At 37.7% G+C, this 23,048-nt stretch overlaps 1 protein-coding gene across 1 annotated transcript in view; it reads left to right on the top strand.

Moving 5' to 3' along the window:
- LOC126162363 (28 kDa heat- and acid-stable phosphoprotein-like) overlaps positions 1-22,683 on the top strand; it is a 51,794-nt gene extending 29,111 nt beyond the window's left edge. The window contains exons 5-6 of the mRNA XM_049918817.1: positions 9,562-9,713; positions 22,242-22,683. Coding sequence (XP_049774774.1) covers positions 9,562-9,713; positions 22,242-22,309 — 220 coding nt within the window. The 3' untranslated portion in view covers positions 22,310-22,683. The remainder of the gene's footprint in view (positions 1-9,561; positions 9,714-22,241) is intronic.
- Positions 22,684-23,048: the final 365 nt, after the last annotated feature.

Below are 23,048 nucleotides of genomic sequence, written 5' to 3'. Positions count from 1 at the left end.
AACTGACTGCAGAAAAGATGAGTTTGTGTTCTGAAGAAATGTAGGAACAGGTGAGGCAGTATTGGTCCTACAACTTATCTTCAAAGATGTGTTAAAGAAAGGCAAACCTATGCTTATAGCAATTAAGATTTTACAAAGCTTTTGGCAACATTCTCTGGAATTCACACTTTGAATTTCAGAAGGTGAAAGGGATAAAAGACAGGGAATGGAAGGTTATCTACGTTTTGCGCAGGGACCAGACTGCATTTACAAGAATCAAAGGGCATGAAATGGAAGTACTAATTGAGAAGGGTGTGAAACACGGTTGTAGTATACCCCTGGTGTTGTTGAATCAGTAATTGATCATGCAATAAAGGAAACTGAGTTGTTTAGAAAGGGAGAAGCAATAAAAAAACTGCGAGGTTTTCGTCTGACGTTGCAATTCTCACAAAGCAAAGGATTTTAAAGATCAGTGGAATGGTTGTTGTTGTTGTGGTGGTGGTGGTGGTGGTGGTGGTGGTGGTGGTGGTGGTGGTGTTCTTCAGTTCTGAGACTGGTTTAATGCAGCTCTCCATGCTACTCTATCCTGTGCAAGCTTCTTCATCTCCCAGTACATACTGCAACCTACATCCTTCTGAATCTGCTTAGTGTATTCATCTCTTGGTCTCCCTCTACGATTTTTACACTCCACGCTGCCCTCCAATGCTAAATTTGTGATCCCTTGATGCCTCAGAACATGTCCTACCAACCGGACCCTTCTTCTTGTCAAGTTGTGCCACAAACTCCTCCCCAATTCTATTCAATACCTCCTCATTAGTTATGTGATCTACCAATCTAATCTTCAACATTCTTCTGTAGCACCACATTTCGAAAGCTTCTAATATCTTCTTGTCCAAACTATTTATCGTCCATGTTTCACTTCCATGCATGGCTACACCCCATACAAATACTTTCAGAAACGACTTCCTGACACTTAAATCTATACTCGATGTTAACAAATTTCTCTTCTTCAGAAACACTTTCCTTGCCATTGCCAGTCTACATTTTATATCCTCTCTACTTCGACCATCATCAGTTATTTTGCTCCCCAAATATCAAAACTCTTTTACTACTTTAAGTGTCTCATTTCCTAATCTAATTCCCTCAGCATCACCCGACTTAATTCAACTATATTCCATTATTCTCATTTGGTTTTGTTGTTGTTCATCTTATATCCTCCTTTCAAAACACTGTCCATTCCGATCAACTGCTCTTCCAAGTCCTTTGCTGTCTCTGACAGAATTACAATGTCATCAGCGAACCTCAAAGTTTTTATTTCTTCTCCATGGATCTTAATACCTACTCCGAATTTTTCTTTTGTTTCCTTCACTGCTTGCTCAATATACAGATTGAAAAACATCAGGGAGAGGCTACAATCCTGTCTCACTCCCTTCCCAACCGCTGCTTTCCTTTCGTGCCCCTCAACTCTTAAAACTGCCATCTGGTTTCTGTACAAATTGTAAATAGCCTTTCGCTCTCTGTATTTTACTCCTGCCACCTTTAGAATTTGAAAGAGAGTAATCCAGTCAACATTGTCAAAAACTTTCTCTAAGTCTACAAATGCTAGAAACATAGGTGTGCCTTTCCTTAATCTATTTTCTAAGACCAGTCGTAGGGTCAGTATTGCCTCACATGTTCCAACATTTCTACGGAATCCAAACTGGTCTTCCCCAAGGTCGGCTTCTACCAGCTTTTCCATTCGTCTGTAAAGAATTCACATTAGTATTTTTCAGCTGTGACTTATTAAACTGATAGTTCAGTAATTTTCACATCTGTCAACACCTGCTTTCTTTGGGATTGGAATTATTATATTCTTCTTGAAGTCTGAGGGTATTTCGCCTGTCTCGTACATCTTGCTCACCAGATGGTAGAGTTTTGTCAGGACTGGCTCTCGCAAGGCCGTCAGTAGTTCCAATGGAATGTTGTCTACTCCCGGATCCTTGTTTCGACTCAGGTCTTTCAGTGCTCTGTCAAACTCTTCACGCAGTATTGTATCTCCTATTTGATCTTCATCTACATCCTCTTCCATTTCCATAATGTTGTTCTCAAGTACACCGCCCTTGTATAGACCCTCTTCCACCTTTCTGCTTTCCCTTCTTTGCTTAGAACTGGGTTTCCATCTGAGCTCTTGATATTCATACAAGTGGTTCTCTTTTCTCCAAAGGTCTCTTTAATTTTCCTGTAGGCAGTATCTATCTTACCCCTAGTGAGATAAGCCTCTACATCCTTACATTTGTCCTCTAGCCATCCCTGCTTAGCCATTTTGCACTTCCTATCAATCTCATTTTTGAGACATTTGTATTCCTTTTTTCCTGCTTCATTTACTGCATTTTTATATTTTCTCCTTTCATCAGTTAAATTCAATATTTCTTCTGGTACCCAAGGATTTCTACTAGCCCTCGTCTTTTTACCTACTTGATCCTCTGCTGCCTTCACTACTTCATCCTTCAGAGCTACCCATTCTTCTTCTACTGTACTTCTTTCCCCCATTCCTGTCAATTGTTCCCTTATGATCTCCCTGAAACTCTGTACAACACCTGTTGTAGTCAGTTTATTCAGGTCGCTCTCCATAAATTCCCGCCTTTTTGCAATTTCTTCAGTTTTAATCTATAGTTCATGAGCAACAGATTGTGGGCAGAGTCCACATCTGCCCCTGGAAGTGTCTTACAATTTAGAACCTGGTTCCTGAATCTCTGTCTTGCACTAATTCCCACTATATCTAACTTCAACCTATCCATTTCCCTTTTTAAATTTTCTATCCTACGTGCCCGATTAAGGGATCTGACATTCCACACTCCGATCCGTAGAACGCCAGTTTTCTTTCTCCTGATAACGATTTCCTCTTGAGTAGTCCCCGCCCGGAGATCCCAATGGGGGACTATTTTACCTCCGTAATGTTTTACCCAAGAGGACGCCATCATCATTTAACCATACAGTAAAGCTGCATGCCCTTGGGAAAAATTGTGGCTGTAGTTTCCCCTGGCTTTCAGCCGTTCGCAGTACCAGCACAGCAAGGCTGTTTTGGTTAGTGTTACAAGGCCAGATCAGTTAATCATCCAGACTGTTGCCCCTGCAACTACTGAAAAGGCTGCTGCCCCTCTTCAGGAACCACACGTTTGTCTGGCATCTCAACAGATACCCCTCCATTGTGGTTTCACCTATGGTACGGCTATCTGTATCGCTGAGGCACGCAAGCCTCCCCACCAACGACAAGATCCATGGCTCATGGGTAAGATGAACATCAATAAAAGTAAAACAAGCGAAATGGAATGTAGTCAAATTGAGCATAGATGAGGGAGTTAAATTAGGAAATGAGATATTAAAAACAGTAAATGAGATTTTCTAATTCGGCAGCAAAGTAACATGATTGCAGAAGTCAAGGGGATATAAAATGCAGACTGGCAACAACATAAAAACATTTCTGAGAAGACTTTGTTAATATTGAATTTAAATTTAAAGAGCTAGAAAGTCCTTTCTAAAGGTATTTGGCTGGAGTGTAGCTTTTTACAGGATGAAACATGAACAACAAATAGTTTAGACAAGAAAAGAACAGGAACTTTCAAATTCTGGTTCTGTAGATAAATACTGGGTATTGGATGGATAAATTTTATAACTTTTTCAGTTCTGAAATAAATTGAGGAAAAAGAAATTTATGGTACAACTTGTCTAAAGGAATAGATTGGTTGATAGGACATATCCCGAGGCATCAAGGAATTGTCAGTTCAGAGCCAAGCGTAGAGGGTAATAATTGTACAGGGAATCGCGCTTTGACTAGAGTAGGCAGGTTCAGATGAATGCAGGTTGCTGCATTAACTGTAGAGAAATGACAAGACATGTACAGTATAGATTAGTGTGAGAAAGTGTATCAAACCAGTCTTTTGACTGAAGACCACATCAGCAGCATTCTGTGCCAGCATCATTAATCCATGTTGAGCCAGAATGGTATTTCATACTGACAAGGCCTGTGTCCAAGGAATTGTTGTAACACAGGCATATTGACAGTGGAACTTCATTTGCACCTTTTGTCTAACAAGTATCACCTCACTATGATCTTAGGGTCACCTTGAACATAAACATTTATTTATTTATGTCCACAGATCATCCTGTACAATGGTATTGGACAAGTTTACATGAAGTTTGAAAAATTAAGTTTTGAAAATTTGTAACTTCATGCACATATCAGTAAAATGACTGATCTTTCCAAAAACAGCCTGTGAAATAGTTGCATCTAAAAAAATTGATATACGTACATTACATACATAATTACCAGTGATTAAAACTACTTTACGCTCCGTGAAAATTTTTTGCATATTTGCACAGTTATTAATTTTTTGATTCAGTGTCTTCATTAACATTATGTACAAGTTTTAGTCAAGTGACATTTTAGTTTATTTTTGAAAGCACACACATTTTCTATTATCTTTATATGGTTCAGCAAACTGTTGTATAATAGGCGTCCAGCTTTTATAGGCTCTTTGTCAGTTTGTGTGTTTGTTGCCCTTGACATTTTTCTCATTAGAAATATACTTGAACTCACTTTATCACAAATATTATTTACATGCTTCTCCCATGTCAAGTACATGTCCACTGTCACGCCTAGGAATTTATAAGTTTCTGTCTCTTTTAGATCCAAGTCTCCAAGCCTGACAGTTATATTATTAAAGTTAGGTGTTTTGTTTTCATTTATTTATGTATGTGGTTTTATTTACATTTAAAAAAAAGGCTATTTCCTCTGAAATAATTGTTTCCATTTTCCAAATTTAGAGAAGCATGCTTTTGTAAGCCATCCATAGAAACACTACTAACAACAAATGAAGTGTCATCTGCATACATTACAGCATTTCCATCTACTATTTTGGTCATATCATTTACATATAAAATACCGTATTTACTCGAATCTAAGCCGCACTCGAATCTAAGCCGCACCTGAAAAATGAGACTCGAAATAAAGGAAAAAAAAAAATTCCCAAATCTAAGCCGCACCTGAAATTTGAGACTCGAAATTCAAGGGGAGAGAAAAGTTTTAGGCCGCACCTCCAAATCGAAACAAAGTTGGTCCATTGTAATATGAGACACAATTTAGGTCAAATGAATGACGATACAGCTATAGTAGTTTGGTTCGAGTCGAAAGCTTAGCAGTTAAGCTTTACCAGGTAGCCATTGCTATGCGTCAGGCGCTCTGTCCGTATTTATACGGATACCCTTCCTTTTTCACGTGCTTCGTCTGGTTTGAATCGATTGTTTATTTTGCTTTGATCTGATAAGTGCCGATTTCTATGTTATAGGTGTTTACGTCAGTCACTCGAAGCTGAAAATGCATTATTATACTGTGTCATGCATTGTTTGTCGCATTCTGATAGTGCGTGTTTACGGCCTGTTGCTGCTCGCGGCATGGCTTGCTTTTGTCCGCGCTACCGCCGCCTACAATTTAAAAAAGAGGAATCATCTCATTAGCGAAACAATGGCAAGAGACTGCTATTTGTTGTTACTTACACTGCTGCTTTCTTTGATAATGATCAACAAGAACCAAATAATAGACTGCGTATGATAGAACATGTTCTGAACGAGAGTTTGGCGAAAATTTTTCTCCGTTTGAAAATCTTTGCGGCCGCTTCTTTAGTACATCAAATTCTGCACAGAAATTAGTCATCTTAGATTTAAAAATCTAGTCAGTTGCCGTGCTTCATTTCTGACTGTATCACTATTAGGCATAAGAGTAATACGAATATAAACATGACACGATACGTATATTCTTCCGCGTTTGCTGTTGTCTCACTCTAGTTTCGTAGTTTATTTGGCAGACAGGATCTAAATGAGATAGAAGCAAACACGAAAGATGGTTCAAATGGCTCTGAGCACTATGGGACTCGACTGCTGTGGTCATAAGTCCCCTAGAACTTAGAACTACTTAAACCTAACTAACCTAAGGACAGCACACAACACCCAGCCATCACGAGGCAGAGAAAATCCCTGACCCCGCCGGGAATCGAACCCGGGAACCCGGAACACGAAAGAATACATGGCAAAATGTTTACATTCGTGTTATTCTTATGGTGAAGAGAATACTGCATGTGATTCACATTTCATCAGGTTCCTATTAGCAACCATCTCTTCTCACAGATAGGAAAAAATTCAGAACGTAGAGTTGGCCATATTGACAAAAATCCCAGTATTACCAGTCGGATTTTCGTAGTGCATTGAAATTCGAAGATGAACAATACGGTTTTGTATTTACTTCGTTGGATTATGTATGAAAAAGCAGTGGTAGAAACTCGGACGGAGAAAAAAAGCTCGTCTTCCAATTTTTTTTTTATTTTATTTACTGACGCAGAGGTTTTGGTGCCAGTATTTGTCTTTGTGTCTAGAAAGGATGCCTGTGTAGCGCTACATATATTCGACGGCAGAAATTAGTTGTGGCGGCACCTATCAACATTTTTCAGAACTTCTGCTTGATTTGCACTCGATTCTAAGCTGCAGGCGGTTTTTTGGATTACAAAAACCGGAAAAAAAGTGCGGCTTATATTCGAGTAAATACGGTAAATGGTGGGCCCAGCACTGATCCTTGAGGTGCTCCATATTTAACAAATTTAAAATTTGAGTAGACATTTGTTATAGTATTGTTTACATTTTGGTTTATTTCTTCACACCATTCTCTATTTTCCATAAAGGATTTTATGAGACCGGCTGTTTTTCCCCTTTATACCATACCACTTAAGCTTTGCCAATAATATGTTGGGCATACACAATCAAAAGCTTCTGAAAGATGAAGAAACATACCACAAACTTTCTTTTGTTCATCTAGTGACTTGGTGACTCAAGCTATAAATTCAGCTATTGCTGTATTGGTGGATCTATCCTTCCTAAACCCATGCTGGGCATCAACCAAAGTATTGCATTTTTCTATAAAATTTAATATTCTGTCTTTGCATGTTGCATTATTTTACATAAGACAGGTGTAATAGCTATTGGTTAGTAATTTCCTGGATCTTCCATGCTGCCTCTGTTGAAAATAAGGATCACTTTAGTATTTTTAAACATGTCAGGGATATTCCTTCTTCCATGGCTAATTTTATAAGAAAAGCCAGAGGCTTTACCATCCACTGCAGGCAGCATTTAATTAGTGTAGTAGATATAACACCTAGTCAGTATTTTTTGTTTTTAATTGGGGTACACAATGAAGTGCTGTCTCTCTCTCTCTCTCTCTCTCTCTCTCTCTCTCTCTCTCTCTCTCTCTCTCTCTCTCACACACACACACACACACACACACACACACACACACACACACACACACACACACACACACACAACCTCTTGCCCCGATGAGGCATATTTTCACCTCTGGTCTGAGAATAGCCCTTGGGAACTTCAACAAGTAGCAGCACATGGCCCCAGAGTGGCATTTCTTTACTGTGGTGTGTGGATTCTCTCTTCCTCTTTTTTTTTATGAACAGTGATTGTTATTGTGCAGTGTTCCAAAATTTTGTTATCCTCAATTAAGAAAAAAAGTTGTGGTCCTGTTGTAGTTTCAGTAACACACACATCTAATCACACACTTTCATTTCTGAGGGAAATGTTTCCTGTATGTGATACCTCCTTGCTTAGGGATATCAGATGGTTGCATTCAGCATGAAAAACTATCAAGGGTGGCAACATCAGTGTGTAAACATTCAGGGCTGACATATGGTTGGTGTTTCCTTCCGAACATGTTGGTATGGAATGACCTTCTGTGTACTCTTAAAAAACAAAAAAAGTTTCTTAAGGTTTGAAACTTTTAGCTTTGTGAAGGTGAAGGTGTTAGGTATGATTTGAGATACCCTGCATAGTGTTAGGCAGGAATGGCTGAAGTAGTGGAAGCTCTGTTATTTTTTTCTCTGTTTATAGCTGTAACATCCATTTATGTTGTGGGCTGTCATAGAAGTCTTCTTGGGCACCATACTGTCAGTGCAGAACTTCCTTCCAATTTTCTGATACAGTAGTTACTTGCTGCTTTGCATTTTGTTTAAAAAGGTGATTTATCTGGTAGTAAATATTCAACCAGTCACTTTTTACAATTTTTTTCAACCATAAACATGTTTTCAAGCCACTGCAGGCTCATTATAAGATGTAACACCTCCATCTGATAATGAGCCTGCAGTGGCTTCTAAACATGTTCATGGTTGAATAAATCGTAAAAAAGACTGGTTGCATATTTATTACCAGATAAATTGCCAAATTAAATTGGTCACAGTTAATCATTCACAATGGATGTACTGAAATTAATCCTTTCCTGTTCTGATTTTCTGACATACAGCATTAAAAACTACACTGAAAATGGTACAGATTGCATTATTAATAATGATTTTCCATATCACAACCACTAAATCATCACAGTTCTAAAAAAGTTCCAGGTAGAATTGTGCAATTGCTGTACTTTTAGGCTGCCATTGTCAAAGTGAGCATGCTCGATCGTAATCAGTACATTAAATAATTTAAATAACTGTGTTGTGGTATCCACTGTAAAGATGACTCATTGAAAATACTATTATGAGAAGGAAAGTTGCTACTCACCATACAGTGGAGGTGCAGTCACAGATAGGCACAACAAAAAGACTCTCACAAAGCTATTAAGGCCTTCAACAACAACACACAAACACAAACACACACACACACACACACACACACACACACACACACACACAACTCATACGCACAACTGTGAGTCTTTCTGTTGAGCCTATCTGCAACTCAGCAACTCCACTATATGGAGAGTGACAACTTTCCTTCTCATAATATTGTTACATTCCATCCTGGATTTTCAGTTGTTTGATTTTCATTGAAAATACTGTTACACATTTAGCTTAGCCAATGCTTTCTTCAGAAAAGGACACACACACAGCCACACAAGCAAGTCCATGTCACACGAATGTAACCACCATTGCCAATGGCCTCCAGTCCAAGCTGCCAGAGATGGTTGTAAGTGCATGAGGTGTGCTTACTTGTATGAATGTGTGTGTGTGTGTTTTCTTTTCTGAAGATTACTTTAGCTGAAATCTAGATGTCTAACAGTCTTTTCGTAGTGCCTATCTGCAACTCAACCTGTCATCTTTACAGTGAGCAGCAGTCTATCCTTTTCCTGATATCGTAGATGTTCCAAACTGGACTTTCCACTGTATTGTAATACCTGTGAAACTCATACAATAAATTATTCCCCTAAGCAGTTGGTAACAGATACAAACGAGGGAAGATTAGAAAGTGTTCCCACCTATCTAGACAGAAGAAAGGAATTGAACATCATTTTATTATTCAAAAATTAAATTACAAAAGTAATTCAAGGTAGAGTGTGGGTCTCAGAGTACCATTTGTGTCATCCTTGGACTGGTATTGGCATGCTGGAAATGTTTTAGCTTTATTACATTCTAATAATATTTTGAATATGCTTTTCTTTATTAAAAAATTATAGTGCCCAGGCAAGTTTCTTTAGAATGAAACAACAAAACTGTTGTAATAGAATATGTTATCTCTTTTCATGAGTACATAGGTTATTATTTTATATTCACTTTTTAGAGAAGAGCTTGAAAGGCAAAGGGCACAGGCTAATTACCAGCGTCTTCATGCCGAAGGGAAAACAGATGAGGCACGTGCAGACTTGGCACGCCTCGCTATCATCAAGCAACAGCGAGAAGAGGCAGCCAAGCGACGTGAAGAAGAACGCCGCCGTGAGTATTAGCCATTTTCGTAATCATATGTTTCTGAGACACTTTGCCTGTAGCTTTGTATGAGTGACAATATAAATTACAGTAGTGAAGTAAGTGGGAATGAAGTCTGATACAGTTTTATTACGAAATTACTTACATGCTGTATGCTCTCAAACCTTTCTGGTTTGAAGGAAATTTGTATTGTTGCTTATGTAACTTTCTTCTAACAAGATACTTCAGGCGATAAATGATAGGGAAAAGTCTTAGTTGTTTGCTCCTTTGTTAGAGCTGTGAATCAGCAATTTTATAACTACCATTTCTAGAATCATAAGTCATTTCTCATAGTAATATAAATTTTTCTGAAAAGGTAACAAATCTGTGAAATGATTAGTATCGCTGTTGGAATCTGTTTAATTGCTGACCAATACAGTCTCATCAAGGAAAGATTAAGACTAGGAACTATGACTGTCCTTTTTAGCTTCTGATTAATTTTCTGTATCTGTTTGGATAAATAATGAGAGTTTTACAGTTTCTGCACAATCAGAACAGTTGCTACACTGACTCATTCATTAGGTCAGTGTACTTAGAACTGCAATAATGGAAAAGCCACATTACTTCATGTTTGCTTGCAGGAACAATTAAAAATTTTGTGTTGCAGTTGATTATTCTACCAAATGTTAAATCTGTTTTACAGTATAATTTTGTAGTGAGAGAAATTTGTGCAATGTATGGACCTAATATGATTAGTGAATGAAGGTATTGTGCATCAGTGATGTATGTTTGAGTGAAAGGACAAATGTTTGATGGTGACAGGAGTAGGTTTCTGTCCGTTCAGTAACAAACTAATCCAAAAAACTGATGAAAAAGTGAGAGAGATTTGCCATTTCACAATATCTCAAGACGCATTCCATGCTAAACTGGCATGTCTTCCATGGGGCAGATGATCAGAACAGTTGAGGAGAGATGAAAGGAACATAGACATATTCTGCTAAAAAACCAAGCACCTCGGTTATCACAAAGCACCGCCTTCAATATGATAATGAAACGAAATATGATTAGACCAGTGTTGTGATGCAGACATGAAGCTTCTGTGTCAGCGTAAGATGTCAGAAAACTTCATAAACAGGGATGGTGGTTTCTATGTAAACAACAGTTGGAATCTGGCACTCAGTTTATTAAAACCTCGCTGGCCATCACATTTAACAGTTAGGAAATGCTAAAAGAACTCAAGTTTCACAGAATATCGGTGCAGACTCTGATTCCCGCCTTTTGATGCTCTTGTTTTTCAAACTGTTATAAATAGCATTGAGAGACGCAGTAGTTCTCAGTTTGGTTGAAGTCAAGGCTGTGAGTAAATATAACCCACATTCCTTCTACGTCATGTTATAAATTGTGTTCATACCATGTTCCATAGTAATAATATACTTTTTCTTGAAATTGCTGTTCATTCCAAGTACCTTTGTCACATTTTTAAGGTAGTCGGTGCAGTGACAACGTATTTGTCAACCTTGATTAAAAGTTCCCTTGGTTTCTACAAATCATTTTATAAGAAAATGAGACTGGTTCCCTCAAAAACGGCTTCAATTCAATCATCTTGTTAAACTGAACTAGTGCTCGCTGTAAATCTCACACGCCTTAACACAGGGCCAGCCACGGTGTGCCAGATGACACGTGTGCGGATTGAGGCTCAGTCTGTTTCAGGTTTTCTTGTTGCTTCTCAGAAGTACCAGGTACATCAAAACATTTCATTTAGTATTGTGGTGTGGAATTTTTTGGTCAACACAACTCTCTTCAGTTCAGCAGAATCTTGTTGTCAGCGCTGTTTGCCCTTCGCTATTTGTTTGTGGTACCGTATGAAGAATGTTCACAGGTCCAGTGGCTTTTTGCATAAAAGCAGCAGTCTAGCAATCTGTCAGCTTTTAACTGAATGGGAATGACAGAAAAGAGGCATAAGAAATCTTAATATCTATTATACACTCACATAATCAACAGGTACTGCAAAATTGTTATGAAATGATATTACAGAAAGATTTTAAAGATTTAACTGAAAATAGTAGAGCAAAAAATTTCATGATAGAGAGGAAGCACTTTGTGCTAAATTTGCAGGTATGGAACACGTGAAGAAATGGTAGTATGAATAATAAAATTTCTGAAGTTGCTTCCATTATTCCACTGTCACTTCACAACAGATTTTGATGGAATTGAACGAAGAATATGGAGATTGTATATGCTACTGAAAAGAACATTGGTTAAGTCAAAGCAAATGCTTGGAATGATTTTTCGGTTTAAAACCCACTACTTTTGAATTTGTGAAGGAGAAAGGAGTGCAAGAACGAAAATCGGAACATCTGAAATGCATTGCAGACCTCGCATTTTAAGTGAAGTTGATTGCACACTGCCTACAGTAAGACACTGCAAGGTAACAAACAAGTTACTTCTGTCTTGATAGTGGTGTGTTTAAAGAGAAAATCACATTTTAGATGGATAAATAGTGACTAACACAGTCCAGCTCTGTAGGTTTACTGGCGTTAAACAAAACATGATGGTGAAAGAATTCATTGTGGCCTTGAAAGAATTAAAAAATATGGTTTTCTAAATGGTTTGAGAACACTGCCAATCTTACATTTGTTTTCAAACCATATTAGAGACCATTTGCTGTTTCAGTTAACAGTGCCCCTATGCATGTGCAGATGTGACTCATTGATCTGTAGTGTAATTTTATGTCAAAACTGCCCAGAATGTCTACAGTGTTTTCTCCAGGTAGAGTTTCCAGTTCACCATAATGAAGTTGCAAAAGTGCTCTAAAGAGTTGTGTGTGTGTGTGTGTGTGTGTGTGTGTGTGTGTGTGTGTGTAGTACTTGTTTTTTAATTATGAAACTAAATAAGTCACAATTATGGGGCAACTTACATAAAAAAATGTGAGAGATTGTCCGTGTCTTTATGTTGGCAGTTTGCACCCGATACAAAATAAAATTGCACCAAAAATAAATATTACTGAAAATTTTATTTTGTTTGTGATCTGTGTGGTTGAGAAATGTGAGCTTAGGCTCAAGTAGCAAACTGTGGCAGTGAGGTAAGTGTGCAGATAGCCTGAGTGCTGCGGTGCTTGTGCCAAGGTACGGCTCGTAAGCTGAATTCTTGTCCACCGCAGCCATAACACAAGTACTGTACTTCAAATTCCTGTCCAGCCATCCGGGTTTAAATTTTCCTGAATCACTTGAGGCGAATGCATTTATGTTTATTGTGGAAAGGACGAGGACACTGGAATGTTGTCGAATTAAATCAGGTGATGCTGAGGGTATTAGTATAGGAAATGAGACAGTTAAAGTAGTAATGACTTCTGCTATTTGGGAAGCAAAATAACTGATGACTGTCGAAGTTGGGAGGATTTAAAATGTAGACTGGCTATGGCAAGGAAAGCATTTCTGAAGAAGAGAAATTTGTTAACATCCAGCATAGATGTCAGGAAGTCTTTTTCTGAAAGTATTTGTATGGCGTAGCCATGTATGGAAGTGAAACATGGTCGATAAATAGTTTAGACAAGAAGAGAATAGAAGCTTTTGAAATGTGGTCCTACAGAAGATTGCTGAATATTAGATGGCTACATCACACAACTAATGAGGAGGTACTGAATAGAATAGAGGAGAAGAGGAATTTGTGGCACAACTTGGCAAGAGGAAAGGATAGGTTTGTACGATACATTCTGAGGCATAAAGGGATCACCAATTTAGTATTGGAGGGAAGTGTGGAGGGTAAAAATTGTAGAGGGAGACAGAGATGAATACACTAAGCAGATTCAGAAAGATGTAGCTTGCAATAGTTATATACAGAGAGGGAGAGTCTTGCACAGGGTAGAGTGTTATGGAGAGCTGCATCAAACCAGTCTCTGGACTGAAGACAACAAGAAGAAGACAGAAATTCCCTTCCCCCATCATTCTCCATTCCAAGGTTGTGCTCAGTATCTGATGACCTTTGTGTGTATGTGGTTTTCCATTAATTTTTGTCATTATTTAACACATTTAGAAATTATTACAAAAGCCAATATGATGAGGAACACAAGATGATGAGGAACATAGATGTTGTATTGCTGCTAACAGGGCAAAGATTGGTACAGGTGCAGAGCACAGTTAAGTTCTATTTTAAATTATTATGTGTAATATACATGATGAACTTGAACTCCACTGACAAAATTTTGGAGGTCATTCAGTGATATTTTTGGAGGATTTTGGTATGAGGCATGTGCCCTCCAGTGACTTTATTGCATAGTAAGTGCATTTAATTTGATTTTCTTATTTCCGGAAAATACCTCCAAAACAGTACAAGTGTCAACAGACTTCACTGTGTGTGTTTGGAAACAAACTTGTTCCTTTCACTCGCAATACTCATCCACTTCACACTCAGCCCTCAAGTCGGCATTCAGTACTGATCAAGTTTCTCATGAGTGAATGTGAGTAAGATGGCAGTGAGTGAATGCTTGTCATTTTATATGCTCCCTCTTCACTGTGTGACAGTTCGTCATTTTCTCCACATGCTGATAACCTTGGTGTTCAGTGCCCACAAGCTATACATGCATGTGCTGCTGCCCCCCCCCCCCCTCTCTCTCTCACACACACACACACACACACACACACACACACACACACACACACACACGTTAATGGTAATACACATTGGTAACATGATGATGATGATGACACAAACTGAATAAATCATAATTACATTATCACTCTATAATGAGCCAACAGAGACTGCAGGTCCGACGTACCAACATACTAAGAAAATGTCCCTGGACAAGGGAGTTGAGACTCACCTTGTGGAATGACTCTTGTTTCTATAAGACTGAGTGTTATCTGAATTGCATACACTTTCTTGAATATTCATCTTTGGTAAAATTGATATCTGCAGTGTGTACCATCACTTGTTTTCTTCGTTTGTATTTGGTTCTTTTCAGTCCATATCTATTTCATCTTTATGAAGACTCCGTATCAACCATCACTTTTTGTATTTCAGTCGTGTTTCTTTTTATGTCTTGTAGTTTAGTAACTGACTTTCTCATTTGTCACAAAAGAATGTGTCCTTATTTTGTATTTTTTAATTTATTTTAGTCCAAGTGCAATAATTTATTCCTTGTATCTTTCACTGCAGCCTTCTTCCCCATCCAAATAAAAACTCTTAAAAGTAGACTACAACTAATGTACAGTATACTTTCTTTGCTATCTGTAGAGCCAAAGAATGTGTGTGTGTGTGTGTGTGTGTGGTGTGTGTGTGTGTGTGTGTGTGTGTGTGTGTTTAAATTTAAATTCATTTGATTCATTCTTCATAAAGTCTACTGTTTGTCAGTTCTGCTACAAAAAATGTAAGCAAAGTTGATTTCATGTCCTTAATGTTCTGGACTGCTTGTTTACTCTGCTCTAGTTTCATTTCTTCTAAATTATGAGTTTGAAACTGCTGAAATTTGTGCCCTACTAAATTATGAGACAAAACTACTGGCCACTGCCTACCTGCAGAAAGCAAAAATTATTGCACTGCTGATACACATATAAAAGTAAAAGAGACACTTTACTTGGCCTTTGCAACTAACAGTTTCTTTGTCAGGGAGGAGAGGGACTGATGTCTTGAAGAAATGTTAAAAAGGAGTGGCAGCTCACTCAGACTTTAAGATGACACGAGACTTTACCAGTAGTGAGGATGATGATAAGACAAAAAATCATTGGGTCACGTCTGGTGGTATTTCCATGAAAACTCTGAAAATATTTTTCTTGCGTGCTGGCAGTGTTCTGTTCTTCATGTGAATATTATTTAACTTTAACAAGTCATTAAGGAATAGTCATCTGTAATGACAAAGTACTGTAAAATATTTTTCTCGGTCTATTTTCAACCCTACTGGAAGAAATTTTACAAGCCTTAATCTTCTGTTGACATGCTTACAAAAACTTTTACTCATCACATTATACAAACAGTATCTGGTGAACTAGTGACATGGGGAAGTTGCAGTTGAAAATAAACAACCATCTTAGTCAATCTCTGCCCAAACTCTTTGCCTTTAAATATGTCTGCTTGTGTCTGTATATGTGTGGATGGATGTGTGTGTGTGTGTGTGTGTGTGTGTGTGTGTGTGTGTGTGTGTGTGTACCTGTCCTTTTCTCCCCCTAAGGTAAGTCTTTCCGCTCCCGGGATTGGAATGACTCCTTACCCTCTCTCTTAAAACCCACATCCTTTCGTCTTTCCCTCTCCATCCCTCTTTCCTGACGAAGCAACCATTGGTTGCGAAAGCTTGAAATTTTGTTTGTGTGTTTTTTATTGTCTATCTACCAGCGCTTTCCCATTTGGTAAGTCATGGAATCTTTGTTATATATATATAAATAACGTCATTATTTCTTCGTCAGACAATTATTAGCCTCATTTTCATAATCTGCCATCGCAATACCACTCCTTTTAATACATTTACATGCAGTTTTTTCGAAATTTTCCCGAATTTCTCCTCCCTTTAACGTGTTTTGGAGGCAACACGACCACCTAACCTTTGTGCACATCGTTGTTTACCAACCCAAGTTCACCACAGGATCAACATAGCTCAGCTTTAACCAACACTTTTTCGACTTTTTTCACACCGGATCTCCAGTTGCTTTCTAGTTCACCTTTATCTCCCCCCCCCCCCCCCCCCTGCCGCACCCTTTTTTTTTTTTTTCCAGCCCCATGTTACACTTTCCACCTTCTAATACCATGTCACCCTCAAAACATCCCCACAACGACCCCATTAAGTTTTATTTACAACTGGCCGCGTTGGTCTAGCGGTTCTAGGCGCTCAGTCTGGAACCGCGCGACTGCTACGGTCACAGGTTCGAATCCTGCCTCGGGCATGGATGTGTGTGATGTCCTTAGGTTAGTTAGGTTTAAGTAGTTCTAAGTTCTAGGGGACTGATGACCACAGATGTTAAGTCCCATAGTGCTCATAGACATTTGAACCATTTTATATACATTCCCTCCCCAAACATGCCTTCACCCTAGCCAGATTACGCTCCCATATTTTATTTACTCAGGGTTGTCTGACATTTGGCATTACCCCCAAAGGCCTCACACTTAAAGTTCCCATCTCTGGCTGTAACTCTTCTTTCCATCATTCCCTATACCAGTTCCAAACTGAACAATCCATAGCCCTCACCCGCCTAATCCTTCACCTACACATCAACTCAGCCAATGAACACACCCGTCAACTCCTATCCCTTATCAAAGTCCTCAATCTTTCCTCTCCCACATCCACACCAGCTATTCAGAGCATCTTCCTACAGGCCAACCGCAAATTAGAACAGCATGCCACCCTCCACCTCTAAAAAACTATCCAGTCTCCTGGTTTCCCACCTCCAGAAAGGCAACTCACTCACCCTCCACAACCTTTCCAGCAAACCTCAACCTCTTCTCATTGCACACAGACCTAGTGTCTCCCATCTACTCAATCTTCCACTTCCAGCTCCACTCCCCCCAAAACCTCAATATTCTAATCAACACAATCTCGAACCACAACACCCCAATTCAGTAGTTGACCTTTCCTCCAAAGTTTTATGCCAAGTGGTGGTATAGCATAGTGGTAATGATACATTCCTGACATGCAGGAGGTTGTGGATTCGAATCCCACAGAGTGCTTTGCTTTTAAATCTTGATCAAAATGACTGATCAGTATTTTTTATCCAGTTAACTGATTTAAACGTAAATTTTTCATAAATTCTTTGCCGTGTCATTTTAATTATCATATTGACATTTTTATTTGACTGATTTTTCTTCATAGTATTCTACTTTTCATAACTGGAATATTTGGGCATATGAATGTAAGCATTTTTATTCATCTCTCGTAATATTTAAACATGGCAAACTATTGGTTAAATACCAAGAGATTAAATGATTTATATAGGCTGTGCAATTGTGTCAAAAATTGTATTATTTGTTAGGAGAGAGATTTTTTGGATGACAATCACCATACAGGCATTTAAAACAAATTCCTATGGACAATGTAATGCAGATGAAGATTCGAAGTACAGAAGGGAATAAAATGGAATTCAAGCAAAATGAGGAATAGAATATTGTCTGTGACAACATGGGCAAAAATATAAAATGTTAAGTGAAGAAATTAAATCATAGTTAATGCACAAAAATAATTAAAAATCATCCACAAAGATATTTTAAATGGGGGGAAGGAAGAAAATAGGAGAGCAAATAAAAAAATTCAAGCTTTCGCAATCCACAGTTGCTTCATCAGGAAAAAGGGAAGGAGAGGGAAAGACGAAAGGATGTGGGTTTTAAGGGAGAGGGTAAGGAGTCATTACAATCCCGGGAGCGGAAAGACTTATCTTAGGGGGCAAAAGGGACAGGTGCGCGCGCCTGTATGGTGATTGTCATCCAAAAAATCTCTCTCCTAACAAATAATACAATTTTTGACACAATTGCACAGCCTATATAAATCATTTAATCTCTTGGTATTTAACCAATAGTTTGCCATGTTTAAATATTACGAGAGATGAATAAAAATGCTTACATTCATATGCCCAAATATTCCAGTTATGAAAAATAGAATACTATGAAGAAAAATCAGTCAAATAAAAATGTCAATATGATAATTAAAATGACACGGCAAAGAATTTATGAAAAATTTACGTTTAAATCAGTTAACTGGATAAAAAATACTGATCAGTCATTTTGATCAAGATTTAAAAGCAAAGCACTCTGTGGGATTCGAATCCACAACCTCCTGCATGTCAGGAATGTATCATTACCACTATGCTATACCACCACTTGGCATAAAACTATTATTTTGAAGGCCCTAGAGCATTTGTGAATCATTCACAAATAAGAACCATCTGCCTTGATGAATGGCTTATATGTGTGATACCTTGAACCCCAACCTACACCTATATAAAAGATTTCAAAAAGTTGATTTCACCCCTGAGGACCTCCCCTTGTAAGAGTTTTTTGATTTGGTAATATCCTATGTTCAGGCTAGTGAAGGTGGAAACAAAAGATATTCAGATGCAGGTTGAAAATTACATTCACACTGATAAAACAGGCAACCAGAAAGCACATTTTAATGTTCACAATTCATGCAAACAGCCCCTAATTGAAACTGGAGAAGTTCAGAAACTGACTGAAAAATTAGGTTCATCCAGTTTTGATTCAGCCAGTGCAAAAGATCCTTTATCCTTATTGCATCAGAATATCTGAGAACTGAGGTGTAAGCCTAATGAGTTGCTTAGTTGTGTTGAAGAAATAGTTGAGCAAACCAGTTGATATAATGTGCCTCTCTGGTCATCATGTGACCACTGGTATAGGTGTGTTAAATGTTACAGGATTTAAGTTAGTCTCTTACTTCGGTAGAGAAAATACGGTGAAAGGAGGAGTTGTCACATTTGTCAGAAATTGTTTTAATTTCAAGAATATTGATAATAATAAATTTTGCTCAGAGCAGCACCTACAAGCTTGTAGAGCAGTAGTATATTTCATAAGTCTTTTATATGTGGATTTATTGAAAAGCCGTCGGTGAATAATTAATGCAGTCAGTAACACTGTCATTCAATTTAATTACTACTGCAAACTGTGCAACTAGGATATGTAAATGCTCTGAGACCGCTATTGATAATATCTTTGTAGACAAATCCAGGGAAGAAAGTTGGTCACAAAACCAATAGTAAATCGGCTATATGATCATGACAAGCAGCATTTAATGTTAAATGTTTAAACTTCTCAGGAGACAAAATCTATTAAATCTGAGCACAGGAGGGTAACAATACAGTCAAAAATTGAGAATTTTAAGAGATTGTTCAAAGACATGAGCTGGATATATATTTACAATACTTTTGACTCAAATGGAAAATACAAAGCATTCATTAATGAAGTAACTTCCTCATTTGAAAATTGTTTTCCCCTGAAGGTAACTCAAATCAAACAGAAGTAAAAAATAAACCATCGTTTACATAAGGAATAAAGTTGTTATATGGGACAAAAAGGAAACTGTATGTACTATGTAGCAACATGTCTGATGTTAGCATTGTAATGTGTTACAAAGAATACTGCGGAATACTGAAACAAGTATTCCAGAAATCTAAGCAGCTGTATTATGAGAAAAAGATAATAAAATCAGGCAACAAAATAAATATTGTATGAGATACAGTGAAGATAGAGACGGGGCTAGAACCGAGTGAGGTGGCGCAGTGGTTAGACACTGGACTCGCATTCGGGAGGACGACGGTTCAATCCCGTGTCCGGCCATCCTGATTTAGGTTTTCCGTGATTTCCCTAAATCATTCCAGACAAATGCCGGGATGGTTCCTCTGAAAGGGCACGGCCGACTTCCTTCCCTAATCCGATGAGACCAATGACCATGCTGTCTGGTCTCCTTCCCCAAACAACCAGCCAACAGGGCTAGAAAGGAAGAGGAACATTGGTAATAAGTGCATGTAATGTAACAAACCTCTTAAACAAGTACTCTGTTTCTGTTACTGACAGCTTGGAGTTATCAGGTTCAGTAAAAAGTGCATTGAAATATGAGACAAATCTCTCCAAATAACTCAGTAAAATGGAAATGACACTCGCTTCTCCCAAAGTAGTAGCAACCACAATAAAATTGTTAAAATCAAAATATTATAGTCGTTATTAAGACATATCAATAAATTTAAGTGTGTTCATGTGAGTTCGGTTCTGACTTAAGTTATTTGTATAACCAATCTCTTATATTTCCAGACTGGCTAAAATATGCTGAAGTTAAGTCTCTTTACAAGAAAGGGCTTTTTCAAAAAGATTTGAAAAGGTTGTGTTAAAGTTTCTAAATAATATATTGTCCGTCGCAGTTTGGGTAAGGGTTCTGGTATAGAGATTGCTATTTACACATAGAGTAAGAATCTAATTAATTGCTTAGATAACAAATTAGAGGCCACTGGCATTTTCTGTGACCTGTTAAGTCTTTGACTGTGTGAAGCACAGCATACATTTAATTGCAGTCACTGGCAGTGCTGCAAAATGGTCAGTCTCCCTAACAGGAAACAAATGGTCTCATTGTGAAATACCTGTGGGTAAGCAGTCTGTCTTCATCTGATTTTGAATTAATTACATTTGGTGTTCCTCAAGGTTCTATGTTGGGACCTTTGCTTCTTCTTAATGACCTCTGGTATATTACATTACCAGGTGCTAAATTCATTTTGGTTACATAGATACAAACATTGCAATAAATAGCAAGTCGAGTAAAGATTTAGAAATGGCTCCTGATCATCAAACCTTCACTGCCATTATTAAATGGTTTAAAGCTTATTCACTGTCATTAAACTTTGAAAAGACCCACTGTATGCAGTTCAGAACCTGTTAGAGATTTCTTTCCAGCATGTGTGTAACATATGAAGACATGCAGATAAAAGAGGTTGACATTGTTAAATTCCTGGGATTACCGCTCGATAAATCCAATTGGGAAGGCCATACCACAGGCTTGCTGAAGTTACTAAACAAGTCCTTATTTGCAATGCGAATTATATCAGATCTAGCAGATACAAATATGAAAAAAGACATGCGTTGCTTACTTTAATTCTACATTCAGGGTTAACTCGTCAAACCAAGAAATTGTTTCTAGAGTGAAACAGTGAGTAACAAGAATCATTTGTGGTGTAAATTCAAGAACGTCATGTGGAAACCTGTTCAACGAACTGTGTATTCTAACCTCTGCTTCTCAGTATATTTATTCCTTAATGAAACTTGTTACAAATGTGTGCCTGTTTTGAACCAACAGCTTAGTACATAGTATCAGTACTAGGAATAAGAAGAATCTTCATAAAGACCTAAAATCACTTACCTTGGTCCAATATTCTGAAACACACATTTTCAATAAATTGCCAGCAACCATTAAAATTCGGTTTCAGATAAAGCACAGTTTAAACAGAGTTTGAAAGACTTTCTGGTAGGCAACTGCTTCTACTGTATAGATGACTATCTTAATGGGAATTGTTAAACCAGCTTAAGTAAAAATGTCTGTCACATTTCAGTTTTGACAGCAGTTGGTCTCAATAGTCATGATTAGGTATTTTGCCTTTGATAAATGTATTGGAAGTGCATAACTATGGTTCATTCTGACAGTATATTAATTCTGTAAACATTATCAGTTCCAGTTTACTGTAATATATTCACGTATTTTGACAGTCTCTTGACAGATGATCATGGAAGTGAGTGTTACATTCAAATGTTCTCCTTTTTTATGTTAGATGTTCTGACATGTTCCACAACCATGAGAATCATCTCATTTTTGGGTCTGTGGAACAGAAACTGAATCTAATTTAATCTATTTGGTAAATTATTGAGTTATTTCCCCAATATTTTATGGGATTAATAATGGATATGGCTATTGCACACACAAGAAAAGTGTATTTTACATTACAGTGACATTTTCTATCAGTTTACTTTCACTATAGTGATGCTACATGGGTTATTGCTGGCTTTGCTATTTCTTTTTTCTGTTTACTGACTAATGTATCTCATTCATAAATTCAAGGCCTATAAAATCAATGCTTCTCATTATCTTTTCAGAAAAAGAAGCCGCAAAGCAGTCAAAAACGGCGCAGGTGCATAAGGCACTAGGCAAGAAGAACACTTGACTTACAGAGAATTTGAAATGCATTTCTCCAGTTCTCATAAGAGAAATGTTTACACGGTATACTCATACTTGGTTATAAGAACACTTGCATTTTTGCATTCTGTTGTAAAACCTTGCCATACAATGGATTCGCATTGTAGGTCAGGATTAAAATTCATAACACGCTTGACAGTAGTGTGTGTGTGCGCGTATTGTTCTTGTTGTATTTTAACATAATTTCATTTCTGTTGACTATTACTGTCCTTGACTACTGGAGACATTTTCACCTGCATTTGGTAGGGTGAATGTCTTTGTTTTCATACCACTGGAAATTTGTCTTGTAAATAAAATTTCATGTTTTTGAAACTGATTACTATTAAAGACTATGCAAAGTTTTGTACACTTTTTATTTATCACTTCTCATGTGTTTTTCTCCCGCTATATTAAAAATCTCGCAATTGGGAAGTTTTGTGGAGAATTAGAAGTATTCTCTCTCTCTCTCTCTCTCTCCTCTCTCTCTCTCTCTCTCTCTCTCTCCTCTCTCTCTCTCTCTCTCACGCGCGTGTGAGGACTGTGCAGCTCTCAACAAAACACTTCTGTGGTGTGTTATTGACACACCATTTTTTCTCATTTTTAATATTATAATTAGTTAAAAAGTTAGCTGTGATATAATGTTTAAATAATAGATACACACAAAACCACAACCTCAACTTATTCAGGAGTTATGAATCAATTACATGGAGTGTTAACAGCCATGGGTG

Source organism: Schistocerca cancellata, chromosome 2 (genome assembly GCF_023864275.1).
Source record: "Schistocerca cancellata isolate TAMUIC-IGC-003103 chromosome 2, iqSchCanc2.1, whole genome shotgun sequence".
NCBI classification, from domain to species: domain Eukaryota; kingdom Metazoa; phylum Arthropoda; class Insecta; order Orthoptera; family Acrididae; genus Schistocerca; species Schistocerca cancellata.
Note: the sequence above shows the minus strand (reverse complement) of the source record. Positions and strands in the feature narration are given on the sequence as shown.